Genomic DNA, 20,569 nt, shown 5'->3' on the forward strand with positions numbered 1-20,569 from the left:
CGGGAGGACAGGGAAGTGCTGTCAAGAAGGCATTATCACTTGCCACTGAAAAACCAAGACACAGTTTCCCAGCAGGCAATGGGGGAAGACGGACCTGAGAGCAGACAACTGGAATCTGTGCGAGGATGTGAGTGGGTGAAAAGCACCCAGTTGTGTAAATAAACCCTTCCATACGACCTGGCACTGAATTTTGGAATGCAGCAGGAAGCACTCATCCCATACAACTCCTTCCTTCAGCTGCTCCTTCACAGCCCTCCAGCCCTGTGTCACTCCCTCTGCAATAAAAGAGGTCCCTGCATCTTCCCTGCGGAGAAGGAGGGACATACTCAGTTGGAGTAGGGAAGAGCATTGTTTAGTGATGTACACTTTCAGAGCTATAGCAGGACCGGGTTTGTAGTAACTTTTAGCTCAGGTTCATAGTCCAATAGGAAGAAGTCAGCATTGAAGCAGGTGCTTTAAGGCTGCTGCTCCAAGTGCTGACACTGAATTCAACCTTCAGCTGTGCTTAAGTGGCAGGTTAGCATGCATCATTTGAGCCTTTATATTTGGAATCCACCTCACAGTAGATTTCAAGGTAGAACTGAAAACTTGGTGTTTTCTGAGCATTTCATTATTAAGAAAACTAACCAAAAATCCTGGTAGATACGAACAGCACACAAACAAGCAGAACAATAATTTAAGATGCCTAAACCATGCGCTCATTTTTAGTATTAATTTTCCTATCACAGGAAACTACTGATTCATGTAACTTAAAAACAAATTTAAATCCCCAGCAGCCTTCACATGGGTGTCAAGAGAGAAACGGGGAAAGAGGTAAGAAAGGAAGATTTGCTTCTTACACTTTCTGGGTTCAGCCCTAAACCCCCAAATGAGGGCAATCTGCCATTTGTGAGGTATTACTGGCTTTCTCTACTGATTGTGCTATAAATAGAGCCCTGTTTAAGAAGTGCCTCTCACTGGAAAGCAAAGTAAAAGTTGCACTGCAGCGAGTGCTCATTACCTACACACCAGCTGCTAGACAGACTCAGAACCATATTACTCAAATTGACTTGAAATAAGACAGCCACCACCTGCAATTAAACTCCCCGCCCTCAATAAAATAAGCTGAAAAGCCTGGAAAAAATAATACAGCATTGCAGACAAGAACACAATATTCTGTTTTCTGATGAAATAAAAGATCCCACAATGTCAACCCCCTTCAGGAATCACCCTCTGTTCAGTTCCATATGCCCCTATAATCTGAAGAGTGGGCACTGCAGCCTCCAGATTCACCACCAGTGACACCATCCTGCAGCTGTGGTGACAACATTCATAGGGACAGACAACAAGTGTTTTTCTCACATACAAGAAACACAGACAAACACATAGAAATCACAGTAACATCTTTATTATTTAAAATGTTTAGATGTCCATTAGTTTCTGGAGTACTACAGGCCTACCTTGTTTCAGGTACTATTTTTCATTTTATAATGCATACAAAGACCTTATTACATACAGGACAGATTTTTTTTTTTTTGTAAAGTTCTCTCAAAATTGTTTCTATGTTCCAGTTTAAAATGTGAAGAGTCACAGAAAATAAAAAACCCAAGAGACAAGGAATTCAACATTCTAATTTAGCTTCTCCTTGAAAACAGCCTTGGAAACCATGTCAGCAGCTCTGTTCTGTGTGCATGGAAACTAAAGCTTCAAAAGAGAAAGAACTTTCGAAAAAGCAAAAGAAATCTTTATAGCACAGCGCAGTGTAAAAGAAGTGTGTGCTTGAATTGCTGAGCAATGCTCACAAATAAAACACAATTTGTTCTCAGATATAAAACCTGACTGACAGGAATGGAATGTGTCATAGAAACATTGCAAAAAGACTACAGAATTGGGTGACAAGGACAAATGCTTCATTTATACTAAAAATGTGAATTACTGGCTGCACATGCCAATTGAGGTAATCAGAACTGTCATTAGCTGGTCTGCATGTGTGTAAGGATCTTTACTCAAGTTCATGCAGAAATACTTTACAACCAAAAACCCTGATACTGATATTTAGATGCTTTCTCTGGAAAACTTGAGCATACTTACAAACTGTACTTACTCTCAAAAAAATTTTTGTACCTCCCCACTCCCTATTCTATTATTCTGAATAGAGCTTCACATCAGAAATTGCAGAAAGCCAGGGAACTTAATTATGCTTAATGAAATAGCATAAACAATTCCTCACCAGAAACTGATGCATGAAGTAACATTTCAGATGAAACATCTTTCTCACTACCTTCCCTAACACCATGTTTACAGGAAGAGTATGAAATATTTCTAATGCTAAGGCCAGCCACCAGAGAGTGCAGCTGATGCATCCTCATCAAGGCTGAAATGACTCGGGTATGCTCAGCGCAGGTTCTGCACCAGATGGGCATAAGCTTTCCAGGGCAGTGTCCGAAAACTGAACAGGAAGAATCACTAGGGACTCAAGGGTCAGGGCTACCCTTGGATAAGGCTGAGTTCACACACTACATATGTTCTGACAATTAGTGTCCTTCATTAGCAGACACTTATCTTTACATTATGGTTAATAACATATCTAAAAGATAGCCATCTACGGAATTATTTCCTAAGTGAAAGAGTGCTGGAAAATCACCTGGGCAAAAACGGTAGAAGCGGAGGCTGGTGTTTTACTGTGTACCCTGCTGATGCTGAGAGTAAGTCTTTTTTTTTGTTTGTTTTGGTTAGGCATTAAATTCTACCACTGGGATCTGTTTCTCTTACTACTTTCAGGCACCTCAAGAGAGCCTTGTCTGAGGGATATGGTATATATTAAACAGGAAATGGAAAAGTTTTAAAGTCAGGAAGGGCACAGGGTTGTGAAAATATTCTTTTTATAACTTAAAAAAACCCAAGTCATTACAACTGTAAGGAGCAATCAGTCTAGGCATGGCACCAGCAAGCCCAGATACAAAACTAGTCTGTATTACTTTGGACTCCAAGCCTCAAGCAATGCTTAGGCGCAGCAACAAAAAAACTGGATATCCTATTCTGGACAATCTTTTGAAGAAATGCACTGGTTTTTAACCATGGCAGGAAGTTAATCCTATGTTCTCTTCTAGGAAAAAAACTGACCACTGGAGAGAAAACCTCAGTATCCAAAGTCCTTCCATACTTTTCAGGATGAGACCTCAAACTGACTGAAGCTGTGCACATGATTTAGGAAAAAAACCAAACCAAAAACCAACTACACCAACATAAACAAGATACCTAAAAAGGCACTGAAGAAATTGAATCTTTTGAAGGCAAAGTTGATTTATCAGGCCATGACTGGCTCTTTTCAATATTCATATGCAACAGTAAATAAGAAATGTAGAATCTGTTTAGCACCCAGAAAGTGTTAATCCACACTCACATTCAAGTATTCAACAGACTGACGTAAAAGGCAATGCCCTCCAAGTTACCAAACAGAACTGGGGAGCTCGCACATGCATGCAATCACAACTGCTGCGAGGATTTGACATCAATCAGACACTGCAATTTTTTTTATAATGCACTTCATAGCTGACATTTAATACTGTCAGTTCTTATAATGGATCTGACAAACATGGATCTGATTTGAGGGGGAAAGGCTTCCCACTTCAAGAATTTTCCAGCATTTCCACTTTGTTTTCGTCGAGTACAAAGGGAGAAGGGAACTCTTTGTTCTTCATGTACACCTCCAGACCCTAAGAAGGTGTGAGAACGGTATTGTTAGGCTGTAAATGCTCTATTTTAAGTCCTCAAGGAATGACTGACAAAGGTCAGGGACACACAACAGTAACAGTGACAGAACGTGTTTCTGGGGTTCAAGAAGCAGAGGCGCTAAGGAACCCTAAAACCTGATGTCAGAAACAAGCTTCTTGGGGAGGCAGCACGGGAAGATGTGTCCTTAACTGACATTAGAATAATCCTGGCAAAGGAAAGTCAAATTGCCTTGTTTTCATTTTGTTCTGACAACCTATTGATTGCAATGAGTTCACTACCTGCACGTGTTGAGGAATACACCTAATGCAGGTAGCTGGTTTGCAAGTTAACAGATATGGAAACCTAGCAATGAGTGCCTTCTCCTGCAATCTACTATTTCTCACCCTGTCCATGCAACAGAGGGAAGTTCCTATTCTCATTACTAAATGGAAGCAGGTTTCTCAGGATCAATTATTTTCAGAGGGACAAACTTGAGAAATGGCTTCCCTAAAGCCAACACACATATCCCATGTCTCAGTCGGGATTCACTTACTGTGGGAGATGGGCACAAATGAGCACAGAACCCATGGATTTTCTAATTTGAATATTCTGCACTTCTCATTAAAATCTCAAAGTTCTCATGAGTCTTAATGAAAGTGCAGCCTTGTTGCAAATCTCATTTTACAGATGGTTAAAAACTGAGAGTTAACAAACTGCTGAAGAGTAAATCATAAGGGAACCACATTATGGTAACAGAGATCCCAAGTCCCTGTTTCCTTGACCTTGCCATTTCTCAGCAAACCCAGGCTAAAGAAAACATCTGTGTTTGGAAGGAAATCGAATGCACACCTGCACACTCTTAAAAATACCTCCATAGATGGTTATTCTCACCTCTCCAAAGTAAGACACTAATGGAGAAATCTCACACACAGCCGGAGGATCTTCGGTTCCTGAGAGACTAAAGAAGAGAACACAGGATTAACTTCCTGCCATGGTTAAAAAACAGTGCATTTCTTCAAAAGATTGTCCAGAATAGGGTATCTGGAAGGATAAGACATCTGTTATAGTCACATGCACCAAACATTATGTGAAAACAGTGTGAAAATAAAAGAAATTAGCAGGTCCCAAATGTTACTCAGCAAAACTACAACACCCCTTTTATAGAGATGCTTTTCAAGTAAAATGAACTTCTGGGTTTACTGAACTATGAGTTGATGAAATAATGGCCCCATGGAGTAAAAGGATCTTTCCATTATACATGATGCAGGAAGGTATCCGAACTGGTAATCAGTCTAACAATCAATCCTTAAGATCACCTGAGAATCCTGTTGGGGCCACAGTCAGAAAAGCTGTCAGGGCCTACAAATTAAAATTCCTTGCATTGCTAAATCCAGAGTGATAGAAAAAACTGCCCCTGTGTAACAAGGTGCTATAGGAAAGGCCAACTCATTACCCCAAAGCAGGGAACTGCCAGAAAGAATGCCCAGAGCCCCGTGTGCTAACTACCTGGGGCACCAACAGTCATAAGAGGAGCAGGAACTGTAATAGACATCAACCTGCATTATCCAGAGAGGACCAGCTGAACAAAAATCATGCTGAGCCACCCTATGACTACACTAATGCCCATTTTGGAGAGCCTAGCATGTGCCATTGGCCAGCTGGCATGGCTGAGCACTTCCAGCAGAGAAGCTGCAGAGAAGGTCACACATTTATACCTGAGCTTTTCTGGTATCCTGAAACCATTTTCATCCACAAATCTGGCCCCAGCCTTGAGAGCCCAGCGGTAATGCTGGGCCAGGAGGGCTTGCCGAGCAGTAGTAGGTGTATCTTTGTCAGCTGTGTCTGCATTTTTTAGTGGTGAGAACTCCTCTTCTCTCAGAACTTCAAATGCCACAAAATTCCTACCCAGCAAAGGGAAGAAAACAATGATCATGAAAACCAGAGCTGGTGATCAGCCCCACTAATGCAACAACATTCATGGGGAAAGGCTCACATATATTTCTGGGAGGAGCACCGGATGCAGCCTGACACATTCAAGCCAAGGGAAGCCCACCACTCATCTGAAGAGCCAAGGAGTACCAGGGCTGTAGAATGGAAAAACACAAGAAGCCCTGTCTCTTTGGGAACATAACAGCAGCCTCCCAACCTACCAGAGCTGTGCTCAGAGGAGAGAAAAAGCAACAGTTCTGCAGAGATGCCAGAGAAACATCTTTAAGCAGTGGGACGTTCTTGGACAAGACAGCTCAGAACACAGCAGGACAGAGAGCACAGCACTGTCCAGAGCTTAGGTGCAGCACAAGCAGAGCACTCACTGCAGAGCTCCCCACCATGACCCAGAAATGTCCCCTGCTTGGGAGTCTGTAGGTAAGGACCAGCTAAGGATACTAGTTCCCAAGGACAAACAAGCAACAAGGGACCCCTCACAGGTGAATGTGAAGTACAGCTGTTTACCAGAAATGGGAATGCAAATTAGAATGCCCCACAGCAACATCTGTGGATTTCTGCACTTCATGCGTGAAGCACAGATGCCAAGGTGGTTTTGAGCTGTTAAAAAAGTTCAAGGAACCACCACAGGCAAATGAGTCCTGTCACAGCTCAGAACTCAGCAGTGTTCCCATTCACCTTGGTTTTGTCTTTAGTTTGATACTACGTTATTTAACACGTCAGGAAACAGAGACTGGTTCAAACCTTGAGCTGTCTATTCTAAAGGAAATAATATAAAAAGATAAATACTATCCCCAAAGAAAGATAATTCAGCTTTCCTGAAGGCTCTCTTTGGCATTTATTTAAGCCTAAAACAGATTCTTCACTGCTGAATTTGAGACCTTGGAAAAATTGATTTTATAACAACACTTATGCTTAATTGCTAAAATCCTATCCCTAGACACAAGTACCCCTGACTACGTATGTAACAGCACTCCCAGCTATGTTGCAGAACTTGGAAAGTGAACACTAACAGTTCCCATAGCATCCATAACTTGGCCCCACTGTGCTTAAGTAAAGTTTTCTGAGAACAAAGGGCGTGAGCTGAGTCCGGGCATAACACCACCCAGAAATGTAACCAGAGCTGCAATTACCATGGAAGCCACAATGTTGAAAGACCCGATTTTTGCAAGTCTGAATACTCCAATATAGGCTTCATTGGCTTTGCACTCAATTTCCTTTTATTTTTCCCAGGCTAACAGAGCCCAGGCCAGCCAACACATCCTCAGGAGGATGACCAGTCTGGGAGCAGGGTTGGCACAAGCACTCAATGCCTTGTGAGGTCCCCTTAGAGCCTGCGGCATTACTGTTAGATTGTAGCTGGGTGTAGATCCAACAACCCTCCTAACAAGCCACCCACAAACCATGTGCTCCCTGGGATGGCTTGTTTCAACCTACAGTCATTCAAACAAACACTGAGAAGGGGAGGAGAAAAGTAAAATGATGTCTGTCACTAACTTAGAGAACTGGAACACATCAAACACAAACTTCTCCAGCTTTATCCCGTTTGGTTTTAGTGGTTTTACCAGATTTCCCTCCTTGTCAATGTAGGGCACCTTCTTTATGGCTACATGATGCTTCAGCTGTGACTCCCACTTCCTGCAGAAGGAGAAGAAACCATTTTATTTAGTTCAAGCCCACATAGAAAAAAAATCAATACACTTGAGGGAAGCAGACGGCTCATTACTGCTCTGGGTCAACTCTCAACTGCTTGTGGGTGTTGCTCCCTCCCAAGTGAACCAAGTCACATCCAAGAAACACTTCCCTGAGCAGAGCAGCCAGGCCATGGGCTCTCTCTGTACCACTGGGACATGACAGTCAGAGGAGAGGGAAAACTTTGCATCAAGCTGAAAGTGCAGGCAGAGATTACAAAAAAAGAGAGGCAACCCAAATTGTTACCTGATTGGGATGAAAATGGAGCAGAGCACATCCCTCACCCAAGGGTGGTTCAAGCTCTTCAGGAAGGTTGCACAGCTGCTCACTGAATGCCCAGCATCACATCCTCATTCCTCAACACCAACATGCAGAGTCCACCTGCAACTTCACCCTCTCCTGCAAACTCTCTTGTCCCAAGCATTGGGTGACATGGGCATGGGTGACATTCCCACTGGAAATCCATGATGTGAGGCTGCATCACTGACCACACTGCAGCCTGCACAGCTGCTCACCCTTGAAGGCCCAGGAAGATCGTGCAATGGTACATCTCAATTTAGTTAGATTTAACCTGGGAACCTCTTTCTTGGGTAGGGCCTGGAGAGTAGGCTGGGGCTGTCAGAAAGGGGACTCAGGTGTTTGGAAGAGAGAGGAGGTGAAAGGCAACACAGGGGATAACCATAACTGAAATTACAGAATGGGAAACAGGAACACCCAGTCTTGATGGCATTTCTGGGCTGCACAGCTACCTAGAAGGTCTGCTGGGACTTACTGGGCCACTACTTCGAGGAACTCAACAGTGAAGAAGTGGTTACAGATGTTGCCAGCACTGAACATCAGTCCCCCCTCAGGGCGCTGCTGCTGTGCAGTCTCCGGGCTGATCTCGCTGTACTCCACCACCTGGTACACCCCATCCACACAGCACACCACCCCAACAGGCTCCGTGGGGTAGGCCTTCTCCACTACCTGCAGCCACAGGACACAGGTTTATTACAAAGAGGAAGAAAATCCCAGGACTATTCCAGCTCCCAAGTGCAAACAATCCCATGGGACTGTTGCCTGCTGATCCTCCAAGAGCAGGAACTATAGCTGCACAGGAAACTACACGCTGGAATTGCTTCGCCTCTACACCCAGCTCTTTCTACAAAGGCACTCGGGCTATCTAGTCAGGGCTTACTGTGTAAGGGGCACAGTGCAGTCTGGAGGCACATTTTGCCCAACAATTCAGCATAAACCCCAGTACTCAACCACTTAATTTGACAGTTTCTTAAAAGACAAACCAGTTAAAAGCAATTAGCATACTGGGGGGCACTTTTCTCCTCAAGGACTAGGATCTGGCATTAAAAGAAAGCTGTTTGCAGCTATTAGCCTTCAACTCCCCATTTGCCTGAACAGTACTAATGACTCAAGTAACATAAATTTCTCTTCAGGCACCTGCTGCTTTAGGTTAACAAAATTTAGGCTGTTAAGGCTTTCCCCATCTGCCACAGCAGAGCATAAAAAATGCTTCCATTAGATTTCAAGGTGCATTGATAAAACAGCCCAGTCCAATATGGCTTCTAGACAGCCCAAGTGCCTTTGAGAAAGAGCTGGGCGTAGAGGCAAAGCAATTCCAGCATGTGGTTTCCTGTGCAGCTATAGCCCCTGCTCTTACTGAAGTTTCTTTTCCACAGTACTCTGGGAAGAACAGAGGAAACCCATGGACAGGGATTTGAAATGCAGTGCAGGCAGCAACCAACTCTAAATCTGCTCAGAGTGAGCTGCTGATGGGCAAAGGGTTGAACACTGCAAGTCATGCAAGCTCCCCAGAACCAGCAGCTTCCAAGCATCATCAGATCCAAACTCCCTGTGGGAAACCAGCCCAGTGCTAGCACTGCTTCACCTTTGCACCGCAGTCTGCCCCTTTGGAAACACAGAAACCTATGAAGACTGGATCTGCCATTTTCACGAGGATATTGTCCACACAATATACATGGACATACTGGATTCCACGCTGCTTCATATCATCCAAGATCTTATTATCCATCAAAGCACGGTACAAGCCACCATTGCCATCTATAATGCAAGAGAAAAGAGAAAGTCTTGGGTCATTAATGACTTTGAGGTGAGTTTTTTTTGTAGTTAAGCAAAAGCAGAAAGTAGTGAACAAATTTTCTTGAACAGAAGAGTAGGGAATGCTTTCTAGCCCAGAGCCAGTGGTACCAGGTTTTATTTCCAGTTCTGTCACAGAGTTCAGGGGAGTATGTCCCTTATTTTCACCCCAGGTCTCTCACTGGAAGAGTGGGACCATGGGGACCAGCCTCACTGAGCAGAATTATGAGACTTTATGAAGGCTAGTAGGATTCTCAGAGGGAGAATACTAAAGGGCAAACCTATGCAAAGGGTGGGAAAAGTATTTTACACTTCTCCTCCAGTACAGGGCAAAAGCATTTTTATTCTCTTTCTTCTAGAAAGACTAAAATAAATCTTATTCTCTGTTGATCTTCCCCCACAAGTTCTCAATGCCTTTTTAAAGACTTGAACTGCAGCTTGAACTGTACAAAAGACACATTTATCACAGATCACCCATTTACAGTTTCTCCTGGGATGCCCCTTTTTGCTCGGGAGAACCACTCTGCAGCTGCAACATGGTCCCAACTGGGCTGCCGTCACCAAGTTTCTTTACCATGTCTAGATGAGACATTGCTGTAGTTTTGAAAAGAGTTAATCTTGCTGCTTTTTAACCCATTTCCAGCTATCAGCCTTGAGCTCCTGACTTTCACCACAGGAGGCAGCACTCCAGAGACCTCGTAGAAAGCTCTGCTAATGCAAGATTTTCCTAACCTGCAGCCACAGCACTCCTAATCCTGCCAACACTCCAAGACTTGGATAAAAAACAAGTGCTGTAGTCAAATCGCCAGCAAGAACTAAACAGATTACCAGCTCCTGATTACCAGCCTGAAACATTAGCAGAACCTTTCCACATCAACTGGAAGCATTAACCCTGACCCCCAAAGGTCAGATGCTCTGTGTGCCTGGGCTGTCTGATGGCCCGTAGCAACTATCAACACACATGAAGGTAATGGAAGAGCAAACAGCAGGTACCTGGAGCCATGGCAATTTTCCCTTTCTCCTCCAAGATGGCCTTCCCATCAAAGGTGACAGCAGGCAGCATCCTCTGTTCAAACATGACAACATTGCATCTATCCAAGTTGAAGTAGTTGTGTTGCACAAAAAACTCTTCTGTTGGCCCCAGTGTGAACTCACTTGTCATGATGTACCTGGGCAGGATTGGGAACCGGGCAATGAGAAAGAACAACACAAGCGAAAGGAAAAACTACAAACTGAACACAAAAGAGAGGAATCCCAGGAGTGTGAAATGAGAGACATGGCAGCATCTGTGGTGAGCATCTGCACACAAAAGCTCTCCTCCAGAACTCATCCTGTGGTAAGGCTGCATGGGGTCCTATGACCATACCAGAGTATGATCCTACCCTGGCCTAGCTTCAGCCAGGACAGAAGAGCCTTGCCCTAAATGTGAACAACATCTGGCTATCTGGATGAGCTGGAAAACAAGAGAAAGGGCAGAAAACAGCCTCATTCACTCTAGATTCAAAGTGATGTTAAGTGTCTACAGAAACCCTGACCAGTTCACTCTGCCACCACCTCTTCAGTGCAAAGGCAAACAGCAGTATTTCCACATGTTGGCTGCATGGTTTGTTTTTGTTACAAGTTTTTCTATTTCCTCCTTTCCTTTCAGGTCCATGTTGCCTCTATCTCTTCCTCCATTGTGGAGTCCCTATAGCCCCTTGACATAATACCCAGGGTCCGGCCTTGGCAGGACAGATCATAGAGTCACCTGCCCAGCCTGAGAGAGAAAACTTCCCAATGGTGCCTTGCACACAGTGGTTTGCCCCAGTTTCTCTCCTCCCCAGTGCCCCTGGCCCTCTGGGTTCTCCTTTCCCCTGTGTCTCCACTGCTTGTGGGACCTCAGTGACTGATCTCATTTTCCCTATAGGTCACTGACCTTACCTGCCCTTTGCACCCGTGTCTCAAGGTCATTGGCTGCTAAAGCTCATACTTAAGCTTGAGCCCAGCACATGTTTAGGCCTTTTGTTCTGGATTCCCCTTCGGCTCCTGGAAAAAAACCTGGCTGGAACTGATCTAGTACAAAGGCCTTCTTGCCTCTCCTTGCTGAGCTGGCCTTGTGGCGCATGTGGGTGTGTGAGCCTGACTGCTCTGTCTGAGTTTCCCCAAGCAGCCTTTCCACCAGAGAGGCTTACTGGGGCCTAGGCTTCAGCTCCACTCCCGAAAAGCACACTGCAACACTCCACTATCCTCCTTCACTACTGTCTAAAAGCCACTTTCACCATCTACCTGTCAAACTTCAACAATTATCGGCACAGGAATACAGGGTCCTCCGTAACCATGAGGAAACAACACAGGAGAGCCTGGACCTCAATTCCCCATCCCCCATTTACATCTCTGTAGCACAGCATAGCCTGGACCCAGATGTACTGGAGATGCAAACTGCTTTAACTGCCTCCTCACCCCGGTGAAGGGAACTGGAAAGAGATGTGGCATCCTGGCTTCCAGCAGCACCTGGGATGCTGGGATGATGTATTTGCAATTCAGGTCCTGTATGCAAGGCTTCAAGAAGAAACACAATATGGACTCACTTTCCACAAGGAAACAATGTACGAATCAACTTTGACTTCCAATCTGTAAAACAATGTGGCAACCTGAAGCCCTCAGACACCCTCTCTTTCACTGCCAAAGCCCTGCCTCAGACCAGACACTGATTCCATAAGGGTATTTCTACATAGTCCTCATGGTCTCACAAAAAACATTTAGTAGAAAACATTAAACATTTCCAGATGCACCTGCAGTGCCTTCCTCTCACCCACCACATCTCATAGGGAATTCACATTTTGCACTTTGCCGAGGGCTCATGTCTTTTGAAAGCCAGGAGCAGCCAGAAGAACTGGCAACTCTAAACAGTGACAGCAGGAGGTGACCTGAACACAAAGCAAGAGGCTTTTTGCAGAGATTATGGACAGGGGCAGGAAGAAGGGCTGGGAAGGCAAGCTCTAGGTTGCCCTCTATGCAGGAACCTGATAAAACAGAAATGGATGACATTTCTTGTAAAGCATCTGAAAAAATCACTGAGAAGTGCTGTTTACAGTGTTGCCAGTAGCTGCTTGGAAAGCCAGCAAGGTACAGCAGTTAGGGCTGTGGTCAGTGATATAAAGGCAGTACTCAATCCCTCAGGTCTGTAGACAGGGACCTGCCACCTCCCATCCCTCTGCACCCTTCTCCAGCCACTGCCATCGCAAATCCTGCAACAAAAGGCTCCTCTTGACCTGTCTCTGTACAGCACTCAGCTCAGTGCTTCCTGAAGACAACATGGGCAAGACTGGAATGCAAAGACCTGCAAAATACAGCAGGTCTGGCTTTAGTTCACCTACCAGGGAATGGCACATTTGCAGTGGTGTCTCTTGCCAGCAAGCTGCTCCACTTTGCGTATTCTTTCTGCTTGGATTTGATACAAGTTCTTGCCACTGGGCAACCCCACATTGTACATGCCCTTGGGATAGCTGACTCCCAGGCGGGTTCCTTGTCCTCCAGCTAGGAGCAGCACTGCCACCTTGTTCTGTGAGATCTGATGTAAACCTGTACAGGAAAAGAAGCCCAAGGGAACATAAGAACCTCCAAAGCAATCAACACCCCATGTTCTTCTCCTGAGCCTTTCTGCAGAGCTCAGGCAACAGCCAGAAGCTGCCAGTTCAATGCTGGCAGCTCAGAGAGAAATGTCACTGCACACACAGGAGAAAATTCATTTCACCTCCTGGATGCAGCAGTTTCCTCACCTAAAGCAACCATTGGTGCAATTACAACAATAGCCATGAGCTGCAGCTTAAGAGATTCAAATTAGGATACAAAATCTTTACTAGGGAGGTACTGCAGCACTAGAAAGGACATCCAGAGAGGAAGCAATGTCCCCTAAGGTTTTCAAGGCTTACTAAAGTAAAGCTTTACTAAAGTAAAGCTGTAGCTGACCTGGCCTCGGGCTGTTTAGACTTCTGTTCCAAATGGGAATTGGACTAGAGACCTCCAGAAGTCCCTTATTTTTATATCCCAAAGAAGTCAAATCTGATCATCTTGAGTAAAGCATAAAGATTTCTGGAATCTGCCTTAATCAATTATCTGCACCTGTGCTCCAGCTTCAACAGAAGCTGAACACAGCTGCAGTCAGGGCTAGTAACACAGACAAGCCTACAGGAGCCACAACTTCCACAATCTAATTGAAACCAGTATCAGTGCTCCTGACAAACCAGGGAAGTCCAGAACCTGGGGAAGAACCAGAGCACATAATTAACACTCAGCTCACTCTCAGACTTTGGTCCCTGCCTTCTCCAAAGTCAGCATCACAATAATGACTAGCAACTGTAAGAATGATTTTTCATTAGGGAACATTTTGAGTTTCCCTGGGAATGCAAGGAATACTAGGCTTGCCCATGGCAGAAGCCACAGCTCTGCTGCAGTAGCTATCAGGGCCTTCTGCCACTGCTCCTGCAGCTAAGGACAGCCTGTGGAGCACACCAGCCTTCAGCAAAAACCCCACATTAACCACAGCTGAGGCTAAAACATTCCTGATTTGGACTGAAAGATATGGGGACCAAAGAAATTGAATTAGGAAAAAAAAACAGGATTTGGTTTATGCTAATCTTTAAATAATTGGCTGTTTAAATGAACAATAGAGCAAAAACATCAAGTGCTGTTTTAACAACCCGGGTCGATTTTAATTCTGCTCAAAACTGCAGCTTCCAGCAATTTTTTTAGCAAAGACTTAAGTTGTCCATGACATTGCACTAACATGATTCCCCTTCCCATGCTTACAAGTTTCAGTCTTACCACAGCAATAACACAAGTCTTTCTCCCTAAACACACCCCTTCCAAAAAGGCTGGTGGTGTCCAGCCACACAGGGAGCCAGTTCCACAGCCATGGTTCTGCTGTAGACCAGCCTCTGGGGTCACAGGGCCACAGGAGTGAGAACTGGAAGCCACCTCTGGAGATCTTCAATCCTCCAAGTGGGATTAGGAGAGCTCCCTAAGAAGAAACCTGTGAGTGGAAATACTGGAATTTCAAAGTTTCAGGAGGTCCTTGGATAGCAGGGAAGCTTAAATAGGTTTAAATAGGTAATCTTTAAAACATGGAGGATCTGGGTGAGCTACAAGATGATGCAAATAAGACATCCAGCATTTTGCAACCAGCATTTCACAACAAACCACAAGCAATAAATGGCTCCTTTGCGCCTCCACTGAGCTGCCTAGGAGACTCAAAGTACAGAGCAGAGGGCCTGAGGTATTACTTACACCAGAAGTACTTGCCCCAGTCCCATAACATGGTTTTTCTGCATGCTCAGCTGTTGGCCAGCACAGGGCACCACCGCAGGAGAAGGGAAAGAGCTGAGTGGAGAGATACCAGAGCATGGCTCCAAACCTCATGCCCTGGCTTGGGTGATGGCTGTTTCCCTACAGGGATCCAGCACAGAAAGAATTTATGGAGGGGAAAAAAAAAAAATCCTAAAAAAGTTGCCCTGGGGGACACTTCCAAATTATTCTGCTGCATCCCTGGAGATGCTCAAGGCCAGATTGTCCTGAGCAATCTCATATAGTGGGTGGCATCCACACCCATGGCAGGAGATTTAGAACAAGATAATCGTGTCTTTTAACATTCCTTCCAACCCAAACCATTCCGTGATTCTGTGAAATGGTCAATTAATACATTTTTTAAAATTATTTTTCTTTAAAATAATCTAGAACTGAAACTTGAGCTAAAGTATTTCACAGCAATTTAAACCAAAGCTGCTTGAGGTCTGAGCTCAGCATATGCTGGTCTCAGTTGCTGCAGCATGGGGGGTGCTGCTTTGGGGTGCAATTGAGTTTCACCCACCAGCAGAACAAGTTGGACACTTGCCCTGCTGCATCTCCCCCCCCTGTACTGCCAGGCTCACATCAACACACACACTCAGGTTCTGATGCAACAGACCACATCCCACCAGATCCCAACTTAGACATTTCTGCAGAGCAAGAGATTGTGACCAAGGGCATCATGCACATGGCATTCTGGAGTGAACACTGTATTGGGAAAGTCAAGGAGGTCCCCACTTTGTCCCACAGCATCAAGGGGCTAAAATTCTCAGTCACAGGTACCACAGCTGGCGTCACCCCACTGAAATGCAGACGCCCCACAAGAGACAGCAGTTCTCAAAGTTTTCCATGCAGTGACAAGGGGATGGGATCTGCCCCAGGGGGAGTTGGCATCTCACATCCATCTCCTGGAGGGGCCTCTCACTGCAAGACTGAAACCACAACCTCATCGGGATAAACCCAAGCCCAAAGCAATATCACTGATAACATCAATGATGTCACTTTTTTTACAATCCAGCAGACTGACAGGGCTGTATTCCAGGAGGGCTCACCATGGTGCACGTGAACAACCCAGACAGGGGAGTGTATCCCACCATTTATGGCATTCTCAGTATTTACGGTACAACCCTACAACCCAGAGTTTTCCAGGTTCTGAACTTAGGTCACCATGAAAACAAAAAAACAAAAAAAAATTGAGTAAGTAGCTCTGCTCTGACTTCCCAACTGTAAAATTACCAATATTCACAACTAAAGTTCGTAAGAACTGACTCTTCTGGGTGCAATGGAAAGATCTATCCGCTTTTAAAAAATCTACCTTATTTTCTGCAGCACATGAAATACAAACAGCTCAACTAAAGAGAAAATGTGGTGGCTGCTGAGACACCCACCAATGCTGCAGTCAGTCCTACTCTGCATAAAAAGTAAAAAAAAAAAACAAAAATAGATTTTGTAGGAGGAACAGACTGGTCTTGCAAGAATAGACTGAATTATCATACTGAACAGGCATGAGTCCCATTACAACAGCAGTCAGCAAGAGAAGAAGACTCCAAACTTTTCAATTCTGCAGAGCAGTCAGATAACCAGAATGGCTCATCAGACTCTCTGATGAAATGGAGTACACCTCAGCCCACGGCCATGACTTAGATTTCATTAATGAAACACTGATGATTCAAAAATGCTTGTGTCTGTGTTTGATTTATACCATCATTCCTAGGGCTGCCTGGAAAATGTGACTGTTAAATGCTGGTGTTTAAGACCTGAAAGCAAATCTGACCAGGCAGTTTTGTTGTCTGAGACACGACAACAATATTAATTATTTAATTTTTTAAATTAATTTTTTAAATTAATTTTTTAAATTTATTTTTTTTAACTTTTAAAAATATCTCAGGTGTTCCCAAGACAAGTTTTCAGTTGTCTGGTTCTTTTATCTATCTTTTTTAATCATAGAAAAAGGGGGACAGGGAAGGAGGAGACATCATGTCAGCTGTTCAGTCTTTGCAAGAAGCAATGCAGGTGGCAGCTGTGGGGAGCTCAGACACTCATGGACAGAGCACAGAGCAGCTCAGCTCAGGGTGATGATGACTCCATAGCCACAGGCTGAACCAGCCATGCAGCCTCAGGGACACTGGGCAGCAAGTTGGGATGGTTCATCTGCTCCCAGCCTGCTCAACACACCACAAACAAAGGCATTTCAGAGCTGCATCCCCTCAGAGACCCACAATCCCGCAAAGCTTCTGCCCACAACACCAGTTCCACTGGGAAATGCCATGCAGGAATGCTGCCACATCTGCAGGGACACACAGCAATGCCCGGGTTCAGCGGAACAAAGCCTTTGCTCCTGTCTGCCCTCTTCCAGGAAATAAAATCCCTCTTCAGCCTTAAAATGGATCATAAAAACAAACCAAAGGAAACAGAACATCTGCGTGTACCCCTTCTGGTAGAAATTCAGGCTGCCTGCAGGGCTGAGGTGCCATGGAGCTATCGGACTTTAGGGTCAGATGATCTGGGCACAGTGGCAGGATCTCAAACACATTTGACCTGGGCTGCTGCAGGCAGCTCTGGCAACCAGTAAGGCCAGCCCACGCAGGTAGCCTGGCCTTCCTTTCCCTTCCTTTCTGGGCTGTGGCCAGTGGCACAAGGCAGACACACCAGCTCCTCACTCACCTAGCTGGCTGGGGGCATGTGACCCAGTTTGATAAAGCTGTTAGTTTAGCTGTGGGGCCCTGACCCAGCCCCATCTGCCTCTACGGCTCAAAGGGCCCCTTCCTCCTCACTGTGATACCCTCAAATAGCCCTGCCAAGATCGACTTGGGAGTGTGGTGGATGAGAAGCTCAACATGTCCTGACCAAGTGCACTGGCACTCAGAAAGCCCCTAGGCTGATACCACAAGGGGCAGCGGGTGAGGGGGGAATTCCCTGCCCTGCTCAGGAGACAACCCACCTGCAGTGCTGCCTTCAGCTCTGAGGCTGTCAGCATGAGAAGGCCATAGAGTTGCTGGAGCAAGTCCAGAGGAGGCCACAGAGATGCTCCAAGGCCTGGAGCCCCTCTGCTCTGGAGTCAGGCTGGGGGAGCTGGGGCTGTTCATGTGGAGAAGAGAAGGCTCCAGGGAGACCTCAGAGCCCCTGCCAGGGCCTAAAGGGGCTCAAAGAGAGTGAGAGAGGGGCTTTGGACAAGAGATGGAGGGACAGGACAAGGGGGAATGGCTTCCCACTGCCAGATGGCAGGGATAGATGGGATATTGGGAAGAAATTGTTCCCTGTGAGGGTGGGGAGGCCCTGGCACAGGTTACCCAGAGAAGCTGTGGCTGCCCCTGGATCCCTAGAAGTGTCCAAGGCCAGGCTGGACAGGGCTTGGAGCAACCTGGTCTAGTGGAAGGTGTCCCTGCCCATGGCAGGGGGTGGTATGAGGTGGTCTTTAAAATCCCTTCCAATCTAAACCATTCTGGGATTCTATGATTCACTGTACCAGCTTATGTTCCCTCCATCACCACTCAGCCCCATGAGTGGAGTCTGACACAACAGAAAAGCTCCTCTGCCCTGTGACCCTGAAGTTTCTGTTTCTGCTTGGAAAATTTGACTCCCCTGTCCGTATATCCTCACCTCTATACTGGCAACGTTGGGCGAAGGCTGTGCAGCCACTTGTCAAAATTTAGGCAAGTACCTCTACAACCACAAATTTCGTCAAGTGTCTCTACAGGTGGGTTTTCCTGGTTTTCTTCTTTTAATTAAAATTGGTTTTTAACAGTGCTGTTATATTTTATAAAGAAAGCTCCAAGACACATATGAGCCCTCATAAACAAATAAGAGAATGCACTTAGAAAAAAAGTACAGGTCATCAATGTAATATTTACATGCTGTGGGAAAAGCACATCCAGGCACCATCCCCCCATTACCCCTAGCTTTCACACACCCACATCTACCAGGCTCCAAAAATCATGGATTATGGACTTCCCTCGGTTTATTTCATCCTCTCTGCTCCCAGATCCTATCAGCCTCCTGCCGCACATGACACAGCATGGATGGGGATCAGCACCTGAGACGGGCCTTTGTACCTGTTGGTGGGCTGGGAGCTCATCCTCCCATGAAGGCAGCTACCCAGTTCAACAGCAATGAAACACCCCCACCCCCCACTCCCACCCTCCCCAGGGACACCTAGTCATGGAATGCTTTGGGTTGCAAAGGACCTTAAAGACCATCTCCTTCCACCCCCTGCAACGGGCAGGAACACCTTCCACTATCCCAGGTTGCTCCACACCCTGTCCAACCTGGCCCTGACCACTTCCAGGGATGGGGCATCCATGGCTTCTCTGGGCAACCTGTGCCAAGGCCTCACCACTCTCACAGGGAACAATTTCTTACTAATACCTAATCTAACCCTGCCCTCTGTCAGTGTAAAAGCCATTCCCCTTTGTTCTGTCATTCCACGTCCTTGACCAAAGTCCCTCTCCAGCTCTCTTGGTGCCCCTTTAAATCCTTGAGTATTACATATTTTTCATGACAGGTATTGTAAATAATTTCGACAGAATATCCCTATACCCTCTAAACAGTATTTTAAGTGTCATGTCCATTTGTTTTTTGAACAATTCCAGGGATGGTGACTCCACAACTGCCCTGGGCAGCCTGTGCCAGTGCCTGATCACCCCTACAGTGAAGAAATTTTCCTCAGTATTCAACGTGAATCTCCTCTGACACAACTTAAGGCTCTTTCCTTTTATCCCATCGCTTGTTATGCGGGAGGAGAGACTGAGCCCCACCTGGCCATCACTGCTTGTTACGGAGTTGTAGAGATCTGATCCTGCCAGGCGGGGCCTCGGCCGCTGCGTTTCATAACGCACAGTGAAACGCGGTGCCTCACCCAAAGTTCCCCGGGCCGAGGACACCGGTTGCCGATGCGAAGGGCAGGGGTGTAGCTGTGATCCCGCTAACTCCCTCCTTGCCCGACCCGCCGTCCCTGCAGCGCCCACCCGCCGGCCACCGGCCTCGGCAGCACGCGGTGCCGTGGGTGGACAACCCGGCGCCCCGCGGTGCGACCGCACGAGGCGTCTCCTGCCCCGGGGCCCCGCCGGGCGCAGCCCGTCCCGCACTGGCTGGGGCTCGGCGAAACGCGGCTGCCCCAGAACCCCCGCGCCGGACCCCCGGCAGCCCCGGAATGGAAGTGACAGGCGGACTTGCACCCCGCTCACCTTCCGCCTCCCAACGCTGCAGCGCGGCGGGGCCGCTGTGGCGGGCGCTGCCCAGCAGCTCGGCGGGGAGCGGCTCCATCCGGCCGTCCAGGCGCTCGGGCGGGCCGCGCTGGCGGGCCCCGGCCGCCGCCGCTAGCCGGCAGTGCTCGCCCAGCCCCGGCGGCAGCGCCGCCAGCAGCGCTCCGCGCTGTGCCGTGTCCAGCTCGGCCCAGAACCGCAGCAGATGGCCCTGTCCGCACTGCTCCAGCCGCGCCAGCACCTCCTCAAGCGGATCCATGGTATGAGGAGCCCGCTCTGAGCGGCGCAGGACCCGGCGGGACCGGGCGGGGCGGCACCGTGCGGGGGCGGGGTCAGAGGTGCCCGTCCGCCGGAACCCCTCCTCGCCACCGGCGGGTGACGCGCTCTGTGGGCTGCGGCGGCTTCCTTTCTCAGGGGGTCCCGGTGTCATTTCCCGGCTCGCCCCGCTCCCGGTCCCGCAAGAACTGCGGCCAGTGCAGCGCTTCCCCCATGGAATCACAGAATGGTCTGAGTTGGACGGGGCCCTCAAGGATCATGGAGTCCAACTCCTGGCCCTTCACAGCACCATCCCCAAGGTCACACCATATACCTGAGAGTGTTGTCCAGACAGTCCTGGAGCTCTGTCA

At 47.0% G+C, this 20,569-nt stretch overlaps 1 protein-coding gene across 1 annotated transcript; it reads right to left on the bottom strand.

Moving 5' to 3' along the window:
- Window positions 1-1,367: 1,367 nt before the first annotated feature.
- On the bottom strand, window positions 1,368-20,252 carry UAP1L1 (UDP-N-acetylglucosamine pyrophosphorylase 1 like 1). The gene is made up of 9 exons (XM_066201136.1): window positions 19,926-20,252; window positions 12,777-12,981; window positions 10,414-10,589; window positions 9,212-9,384; window positions 8,102-8,295; window positions 7,135-7,275; window positions 5,409-5,594; window positions 4,585-4,651; window positions 1,368-3,695 (listed from the first exon to the last, which is right to left on the bottom strand). The coding sequence occupies exons 1-9, from the start codon at window positions 20,200-20,202 to the stop codon at window positions 3,609-3,611; spliced, it is 1,506 nt and encodes a 501-aa protein (XP_066057233.1). The 5' UTR covers window positions 20,203-20,252; the 3' UTR covers window positions 1,368-3,608.
- Between the last annotated feature and the right edge of the window lie 317 nt (window positions 20,253-20,569).

This window comes from Chamaea fasciata, unplaced genomic scaffold, assembly GCF_029207755.1.
Source record: "Chamaea fasciata isolate MVZ Bird 193981 ecotype frontalis unplaced genomic scaffold, bChaFas1.0.hap1 SCAF_20, whole genome shotgun sequence".
Taxonomy (NCBI): Eukaryota; Metazoa; Chordata; class Aves; order Passeriformes; family Sylviidae; genus Chamaea; species Chamaea fasciata.